At 34.7% G+C, this 20,711-nt stretch overlaps 1 protein-coding gene across 3 annotated transcripts in view; it reads left to right on the top strand.

Moving 5' to 3' along the window:
• FAF1 (Fas associated factor 1) overlaps positions 1–20,711 on the top strand; it is a 490,154-nt gene that overhangs the window by 300,508 nt on the left and 168,935 nt on the right. For all 3 annotated transcript variants that reach the window (XM_049700116.1, XM_033435552.2, XM_012534460.3), the window contains one exon: positions 6,651–6,737. In XM_049700116.1, the coding sequence (XP_049556073.1) occupies positions 6,651–6,737 (87 nt within the window). The remainder of the gene's footprint in view (positions 1–6,650; positions 6,738–20,711) is intronic.

The following is a 20,711-nucleotide window of genomic DNA, read 5'->3' on the forward strand; positions in this document are numbered from 1 at the left end:
ACCAAAAAAACAAACCAAAAACTGTTTAGTCTTTCCTTTGCTTCAAACAGTTCTCTGGTCTTTAGGGACATTTCCTCAATTCAGCTGATAGGTACAGGTGTCTTCCAAGTTTATTTAGTGTGACAATAGATCATTTATTGTGGATTTGCAGTTTTACTCTAATACCAAATATATATTATAGCCAGAAAGCAATCACACTTAAACTTAAGGCAGAAAAACTGAAGATTAACACAGATTTTCAATGATGAAGATTATTATTTATCAATTATTTCAGTGCTATGGAGTCTGTAGTGAAGTAGTGCTATCTTTCATTACTTTCTTAGACTAAAAATAATCACTTTATCATTGAAAAAATTACAGCACTTCTAGAATTTCCCTAACAAATCATTATTAATCATGTTCATTCTCAAAAGGACTAGCTACCTTAGGCAAGAGTTCAAAGAACTTTTGAATCAGTAAGTTAGAAAGACATGGCTATCTAGGAGAGCCTATAACTCACACAATGCTTCTTAAACTTTGGCTTGGTAAGAATTACCTAGAGAGCTTGTTAGAACACATATTGTGGGGTCCCAGCGTTTCCAGTGCACTAGGCCTGGGACAGGTCCCCTGAATTTTCATTTCTAATAGTTTCCAGGTGATACTAATACTGCTTGTCCAGGTACCACACTTTGAGAACCACAGATGCAGAAAAATAATTGTTCCCATTTGTGAAACATACTCAACCTTGCTCATTTATAAACGTTTTCTTCACTCTTTAAGAGTTCTCTTTTAAAATCCAGGCTTAACCTTTAACTAAAGATATGAATTAATTTTAATAAATTTATGGCCATTAGTTCAGTTACTTTATGATCTAACATTGCAATTTTTATATCATTTTCACCCACACCAAACTTTTAGGATAGGAAATTCTGAATATAACCATGTTTCTAATGAAAGTGTTAAATCTTTTCCTTGGTAGTTTTTCAGGATGGCTAAAATCCATTTCTAACTATATGCATTCAAACTAGTTTCCGTATTTGCTTAGCTTTATTGTCATCATTCCCAGTAATCTCTTAAGATGCCGGTTGTCAGATTTCTTTGCAGACAAGTAAGAGGTGAAATAAGTTTTTAAAGTATGGTACAAAGCAAAACTTAGTTACAGTTGTTGGAATGAAGAATTCAGTTAGAGCCAAAAAATGTTTTAATAGAACAGAACGCAGCCTAAAGCCTGGTTGAAAGCAACTTCAATTTTACAGTTTTCTTCAAACAACATCCTCATTGTTTTCTGGAAAGATGGTATTTGAGAAAAAGAAATGTCTCGAGTTACTGTTTTTATGAGGAGAGAATTGCTGAGTCTCTTAAATGGTTAATGAGAAGAAGTAATAGTTAAACACTTGAAGCATTGATTTCTGATTTGAATTCTCCAACACAGGCCAGCCCTGAGGGAAGGGGGAAAAAAAAGCTTGCTAATTAACATTTGATTACTGATGCCACCTTCTCATTCCCCTTGCACCATCCGGTTTCAAGTGTTTTTGTTCAAGAAGGATTTTTAGGAGGGTTTTAACTTGCATCATAGTAAAACAAATCCATGTGCAATTGCAACGAGTATACAATATGTAAAAAAGAAGAAAAAGAAAAGTCCTTAGATATGAAGTATGTGTTCAAAACCCAGTCTGTATCAGAAGTGATTGGTTTCTTAACTATTATAAGCCTTTCAGAGCACCAGTGATTGCTAAGAAACTGGAACTAAGCCTAGTCTGTATGTCTTGTTTAAAACGCACACACACACACAAATACTTATTTATTCAGTGCAGTTATTATTTAGCAAACTCTTAACTGGAGCATCATTTGATGGTGTGAATTACTTGGAGTTCAAATTTTGATACTCTAAAATTTGGATAAGCTCGGGTTCTAATATGACCAAAGGCCTCTTTCTTCTAAGACTGATAAGAGAATGAGATACATATATGTAGTTTCAGGGTGCTTTTTCGTAAGGGTTGTAATCTGTCATAGTATTCTTAATTCAGAAAATCTAGAAACTAGAGTGCTAACAAATTGATAACTGTTCTAAGCAATTAAATATTTGGTTTCTATTTTTTGCCATATTAAAGTATTTGATATGTGAAAAGTCATAGGCCAGATTTCAAAATTTTAAAGATGTTGAAATAAATTAATAGAACTTTACAACTGTATCACTTAGCCTGTAGTATTCTGGCAAAACCATAGCCTGTTTGGTTGATGAAATAGTTATTTGGAAAACCAGTATGACAGGTTTTATTTTTAAATGAGATCTCCTGGGAGAAGAGTATTATTTAGTCTTTTCTTTAAAAACAAAAATCTAGACTTTTCAGTGTAATTAAAAGCAAAAACTAAGACTTTTCTTTATCCAAGAAAAAAAATTCACTTAAAATGTTTATTATATCTGTATTTCTTAACTGAAATTATTGGCAATTTTCCTTTTTGATATGTTGTATTAGTCTTTACTATTTTTCTTTCATTTTCTAGTCTTACGGTTTTAAACTTTCCCTCTTTACTTGTTTATCTTAAATATATTTAGCTCTTATTTTCCTGTATCTGGGATTAACTCCAATATTTTCAAAAAATCATAGAATTTTAGAGCTTTGAAAATCAGTAGTGATCTTGTTTTATTCTTTTCGAATATTGAATAAACTAGGTCTCAGGTTCCACCAACTTGCACCACAGTAACAGCAGAATTAGGACTAGAAATCTAGTTCTCTGCCTCTCATTATGCCACAATACCTCAAACTTTGTGGCTTTTCTATAATCAGAATCTGCTTTCACTTGGATAATACCTGAATGAAATTTAAAATTCCCTAAAATGTTTTTCAATAGTGTGACCAACGTTTAGCTCACAACATTTAGCTATAAAATATAGCTGACAAAGTTATCTACCAAGTTTTATATTTTTCAGTTTGAATAGCTACAGACAGCTCATTTAAGGCTAATCTGAGCCTCAAAATTCGGCCTTTAGCAGAGTAACTTCCTAAGAATTTTTTTTCTAAGAAATTCTGATAAAATTTAACTGAAATATAAAACTGTTTGAAAATTTATGGAACTCAAAATTTTGTGGGAGATGAATGTCTTATATAATTTTATTTCGAGCAGGTCATAAAAAAATGATCTTTTTCCCAGTGCTGTGTTTATCATTGAAATTTCCACAATGAGGAAATAAGAAGTTTGAAGTGGAGATCATTGCTTACATTGTTTTATTAACAACGAAAACAAATATAAGGAAATAAATCAATACTGCATTAATTCTGTACTATTTCAAGGTAATCTGATTCAAATATTTTTTTCTTAGTCACAAAAAACTGTCTTATATGAAGCAATGGGGGAGAAGTGAAACTGTCCTTTTAGAAAATCTGGAAAATAAGCTCTGGAAAATCTATTGTCAATCCAGAACACTTAATCCAAATACAGTATAGTTTGTAACATAATTTTAATGTTCAGCTGGTAATCAAAGCATTTATTAAATTTTTTCAGAACTAATTGAAACATTTGCATAGTTTAGCAGCCTAAAATCTCATAGATTTAGAGCTTAATGCATAACAAGAATTGAAAAGATTATGAAGATTCAGCATAATCTTGAGCCAATGCTGATCAAAGAAAGTATGTAAGACAAAAAGGCCCTTAGGAAATGTTACCCTGTGAAGTGCCACTTGTCCTTAACTGGAATTTAACACAAATCTCTAAAGATGAAACTCCATCAGAAGTAGCACAGTAATTGCAGCTGGGCATGCCAGCTACAGCATCCTAGCCTGTATGTGTGTTCTTTCTGCCTCTCTCAAGTGCTCTTAAATCTCTCAGATCACTCAGTCTCTCAACCTTCCCCCTCGCCTGGCCCCCCTTTTCTCCCCTTCCCTTTAGTCCTTCTTCTCTCCCTCCTCTGTTCCTCCATCCTTCTCTCTCTGAGAAAACTGTGTCCTTCATTTGATTCATGATGACCATAAATTCATCTGCATCATTTTATACTTAGCTATATTTTGTCATTCAGCTTTCCTAGAATACTAATTTTTTAAAAGAATCATTTTTACTTTTGCTTTGTGTACATTTCTGATTTTTTTTCTTCCCTACAGAATTGTCACTTAAAATTTTAATTAAATAAGACCATCAATAAAGACAGTAGAATTTTTTAATCTCTGTTAATAAGACCATTATTCATTATGTACTTTTGCTGTCTTATCACTTGTCTTTCTTCCATATAATGGTAAAATCTGCCTGTGGTTTCAGCACTGATAAACATGGAATTATTTTTGAAAAACTAATTTGTTTTCACTTATGTTGTTGTTTAGTGATTATGGTTTAACACGAGGTTCTTTTGGCTTACTTTCAGAAACGCTGTGAATTTAGCTTTTCCATCGGAACAATCAAACATTAGCCAAATATGGTTTACGTTGTACCCTCTCAGCCAAGTTCTTTCTGCATTAACCAGTTTATTCTATGACAAGTTGCTTAACAGATGTCATTCTGGGGAGAACAATGAAGCCAAATACTTGTGCAATGGCTAACATTACTCTAACTTTGATCACTTTTGTTCAGCACATCAGTCTGGCGTTGTGCTTTATACCAACATAACACTATAGCCAGAACATGCTTTTCAGGCTTAGAATAGCAAAGGAATGTTATTCATTCAGCGCAGTTACAGATGAGTTAATGAAAGAAGAAAAATACTGTTTATTTCATAATACCGTGTTGTTGTGTTTTGGAATTAAGGTGGAATTTAAAGAATCTCACTCCAGAGTTATTTGTTTATATACTCAACTCATAGTATTTGTGTATATTCTCCAATGCAAGGGTAGCCTTGCCACCTTTCCAACAGATGTAAATATTTGTCCTGCCTTCCCCTCTACCTTCAAAATAGCTGCTGACCCTTGGCTTATCTAGACAACATAATTAAAACTAACTTTAAGGAAGGAATTTTTTGCCTTGAGGCCTCAAATTTCCTCATACTCCTTCTGTCCTCTCACTTTTTTATTAATAAACAATAATAATAATAATAATATTTTGTGTGTATGGAACACCTTTCCCCCTAGAGCACCAATGTTTAAGCGTGACAGAATAGTCCTAGCTAGTGGAAGTGGTAAGAGGTTAGATTGCATTTGGTTAAATTGTTGGGTTGATAATGACTAATGAAAATTTCCAAACTTGATGTGACTGACCATAAACAAAATACTGCATGGTAGACTGGCCATTGCTAAGAATCTGTGAAAAAAAAGCTGTGTGTTTGAATTGAGTGGGGATCAAGCCATGCCCCCAAGCGCCTCAGTTCTCATTTACCAAGTCTTTTTTCACAGGTGTACATTAGAGATAAAAATAGATTAAGTTCTGGGTTTTGTTTTGTTTCTTTCTTTCCCCAGTGAATATATTTCTCTCTTTCACTGGAAGGGTAACTTAGATGTGTTTATGTATAGTAAACAGTAATGTGATACAAAATGCTGTAATTGGACAACATGATATTTCAGACTTCTGCATTTTAAAAACATGAATGAATGCTGCTTGTTTTCCACATTGAAGTCATTATAGAACTTATTATGTGCAGCATTTCAAAATTAGCTTCATTGTTACAGCAGGGTAGCCCCAAAACTAGCCTGAAGAGTTAGCTAAGGTGGATGATCTCTTCATTCTTACGATTTGATAATTTATTTTATTTGTAAATATGGAATGAAAGAGAATTTTTGTAATCTATTTAGAAAAAAAGTCTAAAGAAAGATATGATAATTACTGGGTAAAAGAGTTTAACCTTCCAACACTTTATTCTGAAAAATTACTTACCTCTTCTCCTTTTCAAGTTAAAAGGTATTGGGAATTCCCTGGCAGTCCAGTGGTTAAGACTCTGCACTTTCATTGCTGTGGGCGCAGGCTCGATCCCTGGTTGGGGAACTAAGATCCCACCAGCCGCGTGGGTGTGGCCAAAAATAAACAAACAAACAAATAAAGTTAAAAGGTATAATGTTACTTTTGAGAGAAACAGTTTTTTAACTTTACCAGTATTTAAAATAAAAACTATCATTACTATATTTTCTTTTGGGGAAGGGCCTAAATAGCATATTAATGGATGGCTCTCAGCTAATAAATATTCTATTGAAATAGTTTCTAATTTGGAATGATTTCAAAGAAATAACCCTTTGCTGCTTTATTAATAAGTTATATCTTTGAAACGTACATAAAACAATGAAGGAAGCTTCAGGTTTTTCCTTCCACCCCCTTGGAAAAAAAACTAACATCCTTTTCTGTCCCACTTAGAAACTAGAAACGTATCTTTTATTTGAACCATTGCATATCTTGAGTCATTGTTAAAATTAAATAGATTATAAAAATGTATAATTATAAATTAGGTCATGTAGTCTGTCCTACATGAACTGTGTACCTGAAGTTTCTTGACTGAAAAGAAACTTGAAGCCATCCAGGAACATAAAAATAATCAGCGGGGTGGGGTGGGGGGTTGTTTCTTGAACTATTATTTCATCTAAGCTTGGTTTAAATTTGGTTTAGATTTTTTAATAAAATTTTTATGATTTGTGTTTTTCTAGTTTCAGATTCTTGTTTTGAATCTCGAAAACAGAGGAAACACAGTGTATCACATAAATTGACTGGCAACTAACATAAGTCATGTGGAAACCCTATTTTAATTGTTCTTTTTCTTTTTATAGGTAAAGAGAAATGTGTATGACCTTACGAGTATCCCTGTTCGCCATCAGTTATGGGAGGGCTGGCCAACTTCTGCCACAGATGACTCCGTAAGTGACAGTTGAGTTGGCAGTTTTATATCCTCCTCTCTCTTTTGCCACTTTCAGTCTAATTGGCAGTGATATTAAGCAGAATCAAATGCTTTGAATCCATTGGAAGAATTTTATAAATCAAATAATGTTGAGGATAAGACGAATTGTAATAATTTGAGTTCACTTGCAGAACTGGTGTCATAAGCCAAGTATATCAGCATTCTCTTGGTAATGTTACAACATCAATATCAGGAACTTGATGCTGCTTAATTTGACTTAAATTTTTCCTTGATTAAAAAAATACAGATATTCAGATATTACTAATGAAATGTCCCAAACACAAAAATTTTTTCCCTAAATTACAGGTACTTCAAAATCAACCTAATCATTTTATTTAATTTTAAAACTGCATCTCCCGTAATTAGACCTGTACTTTAAAAAGTTACTTTTTATAGTTAATATTAATAGCACTCTATTCTTAAACACACTCATAATTTTCACTACCATAAAAAACTGGAAGAAAAGACCTAGTCTGTAAGTTTTAACTATTATTACATCTACTCATAATAATTTTCCTGTTGTAAATATTGAAATGTTTCCTATCTCTGTCCTGTTTCCAGCGATTATTATTTTCCAAGAGAGTAAATTTTATCATCTGAGGAGGCCATTTTGGCTACTTTTATCATAATCTTGGTTGTTCTAATCAGATACCCATTTTTCTTTTAAAGTAAAAAATTAGAATGTTTCAATAATTTTGAAGTAAGTCTTATTTTTAAAGTAAATAGGGCTAAAAAGATGTTAAGACTTTGTAAACATCTTCTAACAATAAATACCCAAGTAATGATTATGGCCAAGAGTTTAATTACCTTTTTCTTATTTTCTAGTAAATATTACATTTCTATCTGGATAATAATTACTACTCCTCTCTCAGCACTACCATCATATACTTTAATCTAAAGGAATTCTTTGTGGAAGACAGAAACATTTTTGAACAATCTGTTTATGTAGATGTCACTTGAGTCTAATTATTCCACAATCTAAACACTGTGCCTTTGAAAAATGTTTTATGGATTATGAAACTTTAAAAATAATCAGAAGATAGCAAAATTTGTTTTTTAAGTGAACCCTTCAGAAAAAAATTATTTGTGTATAGGCAGTTACATTTATTTATAAACAACTGATTTTAATATTGACATTATAGTATATCATTAGAGTTATTGGTTGGTTGTCCATGGCTAAGTAGTAATGATGTGGTTGTTGTTTTTAGTTTGTTTTTTCCCCATTAGACTGATAGAAAATGTGATACATTTATTTTTATAAAATTAAGAGAGTAACATACATAAATGATAGCTTTCTGTTTACCTGAGAAGACGTGAGGAAACCAGAAATGTTCTTAGCATTGTCTAATAACCTGCTACAATAAATAATAACTTTAATAGAAGAAAATAATTAAGATTGAGCATGTCACTTAAATTCTCTGAGTTTCAGTTACCTCACTGATCTGAAGAACTGTAATGAGGATTAGCGATAATATATATATATATATACAGTATTTGCCTCATAGTATACACTCAGTAAATGAGAGTCAGTATTATAATTAATATTAACATAACTCAGAAAGAGATCACAGGCAGGAATTGACTGGTTTATGTAAATGAAATGGTACCTGAGATTTGCTTCAAAATAACCTCTGGGGTTGGGGGAGCGAGTGGGGATATAGATAAATCCAAATTAGCTGTCTGTTGATCATTGTTGAAGGTGGGTAATGTGTATATTTGATTTTTTTGTACTGTTCTCTCAAGTTTTATGTATGTTTGAAAATTTCTATAATAAAAAGTTTGAAGCAAAAATAATTGTCTGGTTTAAGGTAATAAGGTCCAGAGATGTGGGTCTTAATAGGGTTGGAAATGCCAGCTGCTCTTGGGCTCCACACCTGTAGAAACCAGGCTGAAATAGGCTTATCAGAAGCAAGTTCCAAGAGTGATAGGCAAAATCAGTGAAATACAATAAATTCTTCTGTAACATAGTACCTTATACATTTTAGTTGTTAAAGCATTGACTTGAGTTGGCACTGTCTCACATTTTAATGATCTCACATTTTAATGATCTTTATTTAATTTTTTACCAAAGAGTTCTATGCAATTTCATTACTATGGGAAAATATGGAAAGCATCTAAAACTTACCATATGGAAGTCTGTGATGCTACCTGGTACTATAAGTCATAGCAGACACAAGAGGGAATCTCCATTAAGAAGCTTGATTCTTATTGCCTCATTTTTCATATTTCCACCTTGTCCCAGAACCTGTCAAGTGATGCCTGCCTATACCTCCCCAGAGCATATGTTGCCACATTGGCAGGATGTTGCCTTGAGCTTCATGATTGATACAACAAAGATGTTTAGGGCCAAGCTGCTTTTAATCGGTGCCATAGCAGATCCACTAACTCCAGTGCTTGAGTTTTGGCAAAAATTGCTTATAACTGTAGTCTTTTAAGGAGTTTCTAGCCAAAGAAATGTCATGAAACCTTTCTTTCATTAGGACTATAAAAACTCATAAAGCTGGTGCTTGTAATCTATATTGTTGCAGGCAATGATGGTGTTTTTATACTTATTTAAATCACTCAAGTGGAGGCATCTGCTACAAAATAAGATCGTCCTCACAGCTTAGGGTATGAATTGGGTACAGCTGAGAAATGTCAGCTGTGTAAACAGCCTGAAATGTGTTACCAACAAAAATATAATTAATTTCTTTCCAAGACTATGTGCCATAACTGAATATTTAGGATGGTTTAACTTTCAGAGAAAGCACCTGAACATTTTCTTCCCAGTGCCAGCATAGAGGATTGGTTATAAAGGTCATTAAAAGTGAGGTTAGTTTGTGCTTTTCCTGCTCAGTTGCAGAAATTTGTGTGGCTTTGAATATATAGTAGCTTTAGATACCAGTGGCTTCCATGAATTGATAGAAATATCTTAGATCAAGAAGTTACTATAAGTGGTGCTGGGAAAACTGGACAACTACATGTAAAAGAATGAAATTAGAACATTCCCTAACACCATACACAAAAATAAACTCAAGTTGGATTAAAGGCCTAAATGTAAGGCCAGAAACTATAAAACTCTTAGAGGAAAACATAGGCAGAACACTCTGACATAAATCATAGCAAAATCCTTTTTGACCCACCTCCTAGAGAAATGGAAATAAAAACAAAAATAAACAAATGGGACCTAATGAAACTTAAAAGCTTTTGCACAGCAAAGGAAACCATAAACAAGACGAAAAGACAGCCCTCAGAATGGAAGAAAATATTTGCAAACGAAGCAACTGATGAAGGATTAATCTCCAAAATATACAAGCAGCTCATGCAGCTCAATATCAAAAAAACAAACAACCTAATCCAAAATTGGGCAGAAGACCTAAATAGACATTTCTCCAAAGAGGATGTACAGATTGCCAACAGACACATGAAAGGATGCTCAACATCACTAATCATTAGAGAAATGCAAATCAAAACTACAATGAGGTGTCACCTCACACAGGTCAGAATTGCCATCATCAAAAAATCTGCAAGCAGTGAATGCTGGAGAGGGTGTGGAGAAAAGGGAACACTCTTGCACTGTTGGTGGAATGTAACTTGATACAGCCACTGTGGAGAACAGTATGGAGGTTCCTTGAAAGACTAAAAATAGAACTACCATTTGACCCAGCAATCCCACTACTGGGCATATACCCTGAGAAAACCATAATTCAAAAAGAGTCATGTACCAAAATGTTCATTGCAGCTCTATTTACAATAGCCAGGAGATGGAAACAACCTAAGTGTCCATCATCGGATGAATGGATAAAGAAGATGTGGCACATATATACAATGGAATATTACTCAGCCATGAAAAGAAACGAATTGAGCTATTTGTAATGAGGTGGCTGGACCTAGAGTCTGTCATACAGAGTGAAGTAAGTCAGAAAGAGAAAAACAAATACCGTATGCTAACACATATATATGCAATCTAATTTTTAAAAAAAGGTTCTGAAGAACCTAGGGGCAGGATAGGAATAAAGATGCAGATGTAGAGAATGTACCTGAGGACATGGGGAAGGTGAAGGGTAAGCTGGGAAGAAGTGAGAGAGTGGCATGGACATATATACACTACCAAATGTAAAACAGATAACTAGTGGGAAGCAACCACATAGCACAGGGAGGTCAGCTCAGTGCTCTGTGACCACCTAGAGGGGTGGGATAGGGAGGGTGAGAGGGAGACACAAGAGGGAGGGGATATGGGGATATAGGTATACATACAGCTGATACACTTTGTTATACAGCAGAAACTAACACAACATTGTAAAGCAATTATATTCCAATAAAGATGTTAAAAAAATAAGAAGAGCAAGCAAAAAAAAAAGTTAATAGTTTGGGATGGTGGAAATGTTCTAAAATTAGATTGTGGTGATGGTTGCACAACTCTGTAAATTTGCTAAAAATCATTGAATTGAATACACACAAAAAAGAGTAAATTTTATGGCATGTAAATTATACATAAATAAAGCTGTTTTTTAAAGGAAGTTAGTGAAGAACTAGATTAAAATACTTTTTCATTTACGTTTTTATGTTGCATGAGAAATAACTTTGCAGTAACACAGAAGGTGTTTTCTTCAATGTACTTCTCATTAACCTTTGACTTAGCAAACAGGACAAAGAAATAGACTTCTTATAAGTAGATTCTGGTATAATCTTGAGTCTCCTTCAGACCTGATAGACTACAATCTTGACATTTTCAGTACTACTCAGTGAAGTTAACAATCATTTAAAACATTGTTGCCCCATCTGTCTTCAGAGTTAAAATATTTTCTTTGCTTGTAGTTGTACTCTAATGGGATATGGGATACTGTATGAATTGTCAGTAACTCTTTCAGTTCCTTTTGCACTCTTTCACCAGGGAAATAGGTATCTAAAGCTTCACCAGTGGGGGAATGTTTTCATGCTGTGACAGTTCAGCTGTGAGAACGAGTAGTTGCGAGCAGACGAAATCTTTTTACACTTTAACAAGGACACTCTTGGTTTCCAGAGAGTGGAAATAATTTTAACACTGTGAGTTATGTCAAGGCACCTTATTATAATGCAGACAATTTGAATATATGTAGCTTTTAAAACTCCAGGTTTTAATAATACTTATACAATGGAAGAAAAATCCTTCAGTTTTTAATACTTTTTTGTTGTGCCCCACCCACTTTTTTCTTTTGAGATTACTAATGGTCTTCTGTGGTTCCATCATTGGCTAAGGAATCTTCATTCAGAATTTGAGAAATTAGGAATTTTAGGACCAAAGGTCTTTAGACATGTGTTAGGAGTCACAAAGCTACTTACTAAATATTAAATATTTTCACATTGAAAATGAGATCATTTATAAACAGAATCATTATACAGTGGCTTTTCTATGAAATAAAAATAAAAAATCATACACATGACTTATTCCTTTGTTTTTTAATTAAAAAGAATTCATGAATGAGGAAATGTCATCTACTTTGATCCTTCTGATGGAGACCATTTTCTCCTGTAACTTCTCCCTGATGATTTGTGTTTGGCAGGTGTCAAATTATAAACATTCCCCTGATACTAAATCCCCACCCTCCACTTTATAGGAGCTGCTGTCCCAGTACGGACTCTCCCTGTTACCACATACCTACCAAGCTATAGTTACCTACCTACTAAGTAAACTCATAACCTCTACTATAGTCATTCCATCCATTGCTGAAAGGTTAATATTTCTGAAGTGCAGAACAAGTCACATTCAGCCTTACTTATCTTCAATGGCAACCCAATACATGCTTATGTCTGTACAGATTTTTATGCTGTCATTTAAAACCTTCATTCTTTAGTCTGAAACTTCCCTTCTAGGTTTATTTTCCCATACAGACCTGGAGTAATTGCTCAATAAATATTTCTTGAATAAATGATTATGATACCACATGTATCTCCACTTTAGCTAAATATTCCTTTTGCTGTTCTTCAGACATACTTCATGCTCCACTCTGTTATTTAATCATACTGTTCCTTCTACCTAGAATACCTATAGCAATTATCTCCTTTCTTCAAGACCTTTCCTTAAGAAACTTTGCCTATATCCCTCTTCCCATGCCACCTTCTTCAACCATCTTAGAAATTAGTTTCTATTTGTTTTTCTATTTAAATTATTTTTATTTTTCCTTATTTTTGTTCTTTCCTTCCTTATTCCTCTCACCTGGCTCCATTACTTACCTGACTAACCACAAATAACTTGATTAAACCCTTTGGGTCTCAGTCTCTGTAACCATAAAACACAAATAATACTCACAGAGTTTTGTGAAAACTAAGAGTCAGTAGTTACAAATATAGTTACTCCTACATTTATTTTGAAGATTGAGGTAGTCTGTACTAGACTAATGTCTAATATATGGCTGACCTTTGGCTATTACTGTTTCTTTCATCCGTCTATTCATTCACTTGACATTTGTGTAACAACTCTTATAGGCCAGTAACCACACTGGCCCTTAAAGTTGCAAGCATGGGGTCCTATTCCTTTGCAAAGTATAGTGTGAGACAGATATATAAACAGTGGCAATTGAAGTTCATGTAAATGCAGTGGGATCATAGAAGAGGAAACAACCAATTTCTCTAACAGATGGGGTGGAGAAAAAATGGCTTCCCAGAGAAAGGAACCAAATGTCCCTTAAGTTAAACAAATTACACAAACCTAATTATATTTTAATTTGTGTACTTGTGTTCCTCCCTTTTGTAAATTCTAAAAATTGGGAGTAAGAAGTCTCTTCCTCATTTTTGTATGCTCTGCAGGATCAACTGTAGTTTGTTTTTTTTTTAAACATAGTGTTTTATACATTCACTCATCTGAGCTGTTCAGAGCTCCATTAAGTTGACATCTATGACAATAAACAACTAAATGATAAATTGGTATGATTATAGTGACTTGATAAAGAAGAGAGTGACTTGTTTGAGAATCAGGTTTATTTTATTTCTAATAAAAATTATCAAAACTTGATATTTCTTTATTGGTAAGTAGAATAACAAATTTAGGAGTGGGGGAGCCACTACACTGAGCGAATTTTATCAGCATATGTTTAATTGTGTGTGTGTGAGAAACAAGCAAGCAGACAATCCAAGTTCATCAAATCCCAGTATTGCTGTCATTTGGATAAGTTACTTATCATATGAATTTCATTTTCCTCATCTGCAAAATGAAGATGATGTTAATACCCTTGAAAGTCTATTTTGAAGATTAAATGAATTAACATAATAGTTTGAACCATATGAAATTTCTATTTTTAAAGGATAAAATGGTTGAATATTAGCATTTCCACATGGTTTTACCTAATATGTAAAGCACATAACATAGTGCAGGGTTTGGCAATTCATCCCAAACCCTACTCTCCATCTGTTTTTGTAAATATTTTTTAAAATATATTTTTTTATTTATTTGGCCACATCGGGTCTTTAGTTGCAGTACGCAGGCTCTTCATTGCAGCGTGTGGGCTTCTCTCTAGTTGTGGTGCACAGGCTCAGTAGATGCAGCACCCAGACTCTCTAGTTGTGGCGCTTGGACTCCAGAGTGCGCGGGCTCAGTAGTTGTGGTGTGCAGGCTCTCTAGTTGTGGTGCGCGGGCTCTAGAGTGTGCAGGCTTAGTTGCCCCATGGCATGTGGGATCTTAGTTCCCCGAGCAGAGCTTGAACTCACATCCCCTGCATTGGAAGGCAGATTCTTAACCTTTGGACCATCAGGGAAGTCCTGTAAAGATTTTTTAATACAGGTAAAAATGGTATATAACATTATATTAGTTCAGGTGTACAACATAATGATTTGATATTTGTATACACTGCAAAGTGATCACCACAATAAGTCTAGTTACCATCCATTATCATACAATTGACCCCCTTCATCCATTTCACCCACCCTCCAAACTCCTTTCCCTCAGGTAACCACCACTCTGTTCTCTGTAACTATGCATTTTGTTTTGCTTGTTCACTTGTTTTTTTAGATTCCACATATAACTGAAATCATACAGTATTTGTCTTTCTCTATCTGATTTATTTCACTTAGCGTGTTACCCTTAAGGTCCATTCCTATTGTCACAAATGGCAAGATTTCCTTCTTTTTTATGGCTTAGTAGTATTAGACACACACACACACACACACACACACACACACACACACATCTTCTTTATCCAGGCATCCATCTTTGGGCAGTTAGGTTGTTTCCATATTTTGGCTATTGTAAATAATGCCGCAATGAATGTAGGGGTGCTTATGTCTTTTTTGAATACTGTTTTTGTTTTCTTTGGATAAATACCCAGAAGTGGAATAGCTGGATCATATGGTAGTTCTGTTTTTAATTTTTTGCAGAACCTCCATACTGTTTTCTGTAGTGGCTGTACCAATGTACATCCCCATCAACAGTGCACAAGGGTTCCCTTTTCTCTCCACATCCTTACCAACACTTGTTATTTCTTGCCTTTTTGATAATCTCCATTGTAACAGGATCTAAGGTGATATCTCATTGTGGTTTTGAATTGCATTTCCCTGATGATTAATGATGTTGAACAGCTTTTCATGTGCCTGTTGGCCATCTGTAGGTCTTCTTTAGAAAAATGTCTATTTGGATCCTCTGCCCATTTTTTAGTCAGATTGTTTTTTTGCTGTTGAGTTGTTTGAGTTCTTACTATATTTTTGATGTTAAGTCCTTATAGGATATATGATTTGCAGATATTTTCTCTCATTCAGTAGGTTGCCTTTTCATTTTGTTGATGGTTTCCTTTGTTATGCAGAAGCTTTTTAGTTTGATATAGTCCCACATGTTTATTTTTACTTTTAGAGTCAGATCCAAAAATTCAGCACCAAGACGGTTGTAAATAATGTTTTATTGGAGAACAGTCACACCATTTGCTTATGTATTGTATACAGCTGCTTTTACACTATAACTATAATGGCAGGGATGTTTAGTTGCAACAAAACCACATGGCCCCCAAAGCCTAAAATATCTACTCTTTGGCCCTTAACAGAAAAAATTCGCTAACCCCTGGTGTAATATCTGGCATTTAGTAGGCATTCAACAAACATTGGCTCCTTTTCCCTTGTGTAAGCACCTTCTTTATATCACCTACGCGTGCAGAATCAGAAGCATTCTTTGAGTAGCTTCAGGGTCATCTTATGCTATTTAAATTACTTTCTTAGCCTGTCCTAGGTCAGACAGATTCAGGCAATCTTTGGACATTTTCATTGGCTTTTTCTTTATTTGGCAAGGTCATGGATAATGTTGCTTCTAACGGTGGTGAGACTCAGTAGCTTCAGAGGGTTCACTGCCCTTGTCAACATATAGAGTCTTTTACAAATAACACAGGCAAAGACTAAACAGACAGAAAGAACAGCTTTGAATGCAGTAGAAGAAAGTTTAAGTTTAAAAGGAATGGAAAGTTTTGAAATGGGCTATACCCTGAACAGTGAGAATGAGAAGTTCGAGAGGGTGGATGAAGCAGTCAAGGGACATATTTACTCGGTAAATATAAGGGAGAACACGTGAAAGTGAGCCCTCAACAGGAAATTTGCAGGCATTAAGATCTGATGATGTTAATCTTGATTTCAGTTTATTAAAATCCGAAACATGAAGACTACTGCTTCTGCCCATGAAGGGGTAACTGCTATGGGAATTTTCTTCCCTCTGTAAACAACTAGAAGACTGGATAAAATATGTGAAACAACTGTTTTCAGATATTAGACAACAGATAGTTCAGGACTGTGAAGAAGGAAGCAAATGAGCCCTGCCTGGAGGCAGTTTCTGGGTCCCAGGACAGGGAGAGGAAACCAAAACAGAATCTGGTGATTTTATTGTGTTTGAAGAGACAGGGAGTAGAGTTTAGGGAGGTCAAGGCAGCTAGACTTTGCAAGGCAGAGTACTAGCAGAGAAAAAGCTCCAGAAGTCTATATAGGGTTCTCCTGGTCTTTAGCTGAATACCAATCTGTGCATTCATAGAGTGAAATTCCAGGAGATTGGGCAAAGAACTACTGCCAGGAAAAAGAACAATTAACTGGGAGCTGTAAGGCAAGCAATTCTCAGAGCTCACACAGAACTGGGAATAGTTTGAGTTCCCACAAGCCATAGTAGAGACACCTCAGTGAATACATGGAGCATTCAGGAGATACCCACAGGAGAGTCACACCTTAGTGGAGTGGATAAACAAGACTTAGAGTGAAGACTACTCTAGGACTGCCCTTCCACAAGCTTAAAAACAACTTTCAAAAGGAATAAGCTGATTAATAGGTAACCGCCTCTAAGAACAGAGTCCAGCATCCAGGTAAAAGTTACTTTATATATACAAACAAGCAGGGAAATCTAACCCCTAACCAGGAGAGAAATCAGTCTAAAGAAATAGACGTAGGAGTTACATAAATAATGAAATTGACAGATAAGGACTTCATCTATTATGTTATGAATAGACTCAAGAATTTAAAGGAAAACATGAACTTAATGAGGAGAGAATAGAATGTATAAAAGAAGATAGATAAACAATATAATATCTGAAATGATAATTTTACTGATGAGCTTAACAGCAGATTAGAAACTTCAAAAAAAAAAGAAAGGTGAGCTTGAAGATATAGCAATAGAAACTATCAAAACTGAAGCACAGAGGGAAAAAAAGGAACAAATTAACAAAATATCAGTGACCTCTGGTACAAAATCAAGCAGTCTAACATGCAGTTGGAGTCTTAGAAGGAGAGAAAGGATGGGGGGAAGGAGGTCAAAGACCAAAAAAACTGAAAAAATAATTTCTGCAATTTGTCCATATATAATGAAAACTATAAAACTTATAGATCCAGGAAGCTCAATGAATGCCATGAAGGGGAAGCACAAAGAAAAATTCCACACTAAGGAGTATCATAATTGCTGAAAACAAGTGATAAAAAGAAAAATTTCAAAGCAGAGAGAGTAAAAAAATATACATTACACAAGGGAAGTAATATAAACTCTTCATATTTCTCATCAGAAATAATGTAAGCCAAAAAACAGTGGAATGACATTTTAAAACTACTGAAAGGTTTTTAAAAATGACAACTTAGACTTCTATATCAGGTGAAAATAATCTTTCAAGATTGAAGGAAAAATAAAGACTTTTTCAGACAAACAAAAACAGAGAATTTGGGCCCAGCAAATATGCACTACAAGAAGTATTGAAGTTCTTTAGGCAAAGGGAAAATGATATCAGAATAAACTTGGCTCTATACAGAAGAATGAAGAGTGCTAGTTATGGTAAAAATGTGGTTAAATATAAAAGGCATTTTTCCTTATGTTTTTACTTTCTTTACAAGATAGCTGTTTAAACATAAAATAACAAGTAATCTGGAGTTTTGAACATATATAGAAGTAAAATACATGACAATAGCACAAAAGACAAAATGGAGTTTTACTGTTGTAGGGTTCTTATCCTATACATGAAATGGTATAATATTAATTTAAGGTAGTCTATTATATTAAAAATGCAAACTGTAAACCTTAGAGAAATTACTAAAAAAAAAAGACATGCGGGCTTCCCTGGTGGCGCAGTGGTTGGGAGTCCACCTGCTGATGCGGGGGACGCGGGTTCGTGCCCCGGTCCGGGGGGGGGGGGTCCCACGTGCTGCGGAGCAGCTGGGCCCGTGGGCAGTGGCCGCTGGGCCTGCGCGTCTGGAGCCTGTGCTCCGTGGCGGGAGAGGCCACAGCTGTGAGAGGCCTGCGTACCGCAAAAAAAAAAAAAAAAAAAAAAAAAAAGCAAAAATGTATAGATAATAAGCCATTAAAAGAGATGTAATAGAATACTAAAAAAATATTCAAAAATCAGGCATGGAAAAAAGAAAAAAGGAGCAATGAAAAGGTGAAATATGTACAAAACAAATAGCAAGGTGGTAAGTTTAAATCCAACCATTTTGATAATTACAGTAAATATAAATGGTCTACACATTAAAGGGCAGAGACTATCGAAATGAATTTTAAACAGCAGGACTCAACTATATGCTGCCTATAAGAAATATACTTTAAATATAATGACAATGGTAAGTTAGAATAATGAGTGGGAAAAATTTACCAGGCAAACACTAAATGTAAGAAAGCTGTTAACAACTATATTAACATCAGACAAAATACAGAACGAGGAATATTACCAGGACTAAAGAGAAACATTCCATGACAATTAAATTTAGGACAGGGGCTTCCCTGGTGGCTCAGTGGTTAAGAATCCACCTGCCAATGCAGCGGACATGGGTTTAAGCCCTGGTCCAGGAAGATCCCACATGCCGCGAAGCAACTAAGCCCTTGTGCCACAACTACTGAGCCTGTGCTCTAGAGCCCGCAAGCCACAACTACTGAGTCCACATGCTGCAACTCCTGAAGCCCGCGCACCTAGAGCCCATGCACCACAACAAGAGAAGCCACCGCGATGAGAAGCCCATGCACCACAAGGAAGAGTAGCCCCGGCTCGCTACGACTAGAGAAAGCCCATGCGCAGCAATGAAGACCCAACGCAGCCAAAAATAATAAATAAATAAATAAATAAATAAAATTATAAAGAAAAGAATTTTAGGATAGCTCGTCAAGAAGACATAACGATCTTAAATGTGTATATACCTAATAACAGTTTCAAAATGTGTGAAGTAAACCTGACAGGACCAAAAGAATAAACAGATCCACAATTATAGAGGTTTCACATTCCTGTCTCAGCAATTTACAGGAAAATGACAGATAAGTATATAGATGTGAGCAACACTCTTAACCAACTTGACCTATTTGAAGTTTATAGACACTTCATTCAACAATGGCAGAATACACATTCTTTTCAAGTGCATATGGTACATTCCCCAAGATAGACCATAGCCTGGACCATAAAGTCTCAGTAAATTTTGGAGGATTGAAATGAAGAGTATTCTCTCTGACCAAAACAAAATTAAATTACATATTTTATAATTTTTGTAATTTACATAAGTTACTTTTATTTTTATAAAAAATGTTTAGTAGTTTGTTTCTTTGGATATCCAATGTAATCAACAAAAAGCTCCTAGAAGTGACAAGTGAAGTTACCAAGGTCACAGGTTACAAGATTGTCATACAGAAAAAAAAGGGGGGGGTTACTATATAGCACCAAAGAACATTTGAAAATGGAATGTTTAAAAATTGTACCATTCATGATTCCATCCAAAAACATGATATATTTAAGGATAAATCTAACAAAATATGTGTAAGATCTGTACACTGAAAACTACTTTTTTTTTTTTTACGGAAAGTGATTTTATTTTATTTTTAAAATTTTTATTGGAATATAGTTGATTTCCAATGTTGTGTTAGTTTCTGCTGTACAGCAAAGTGCAACAGGTATACATATACATATATCTACTCTTTTTTTAGATTATTTTCCCATATAGGTCATTACAGAGTATTGAGAAGAGTTACCTGTGCTATACAGTAGGTCCTTATTAGTTATCTATTTTATATGTAGTAGTGTGTATATGTCAATCCCCATTTCCCAGTTTATCTCTCCCCCCTTCTTTTCCCCGTTGGTAACTGTAAGTTTGTTTTCTACATCTGCCTCTATTTCTGTTCTGTAAATAAGTTCATTTGTATCATTTTTTTTTAGATTCCACATATAAATGATAGCATATGATATTTGTCTTTCTCTGTCTGGCTTACTTCACTCAATATGACAATCTCTAGGTCCATCCATGTTGCTGCAAATGGCATTATTTCATTCTTTTTTATGGCTGAGTTGTATATATGTACCACATCTTTATCCATTCCTCTGTCGATGGACAGTTAGGTTGCTTCCGCATCCTGGCTATTGTAAATAGTGCTGCAATGAACATTGGGGTGCATGTTTCAATTTTGAATTATGGTTTTCTCTGGATATATGCCTAGGAGTGGGATTGCAGGATCATATGGGAGCTCTATTTTTAGCTTTTTAAGGATCCTCTGTACAATTCTCCATAGTGA

The sequence above is a fragment of the Orcinus orca genome, chromosome 1 (assembly GCF_937001465.1).
Source record: "Orcinus orca chromosome 1, mOrcOrc1.1, whole genome shotgun sequence".
NCBI classification, from domain to species: Eukaryota; Metazoa; Chordata; class Mammalia; order Artiodactyla; family Delphinidae; genus Orcinus; species Orcinus orca.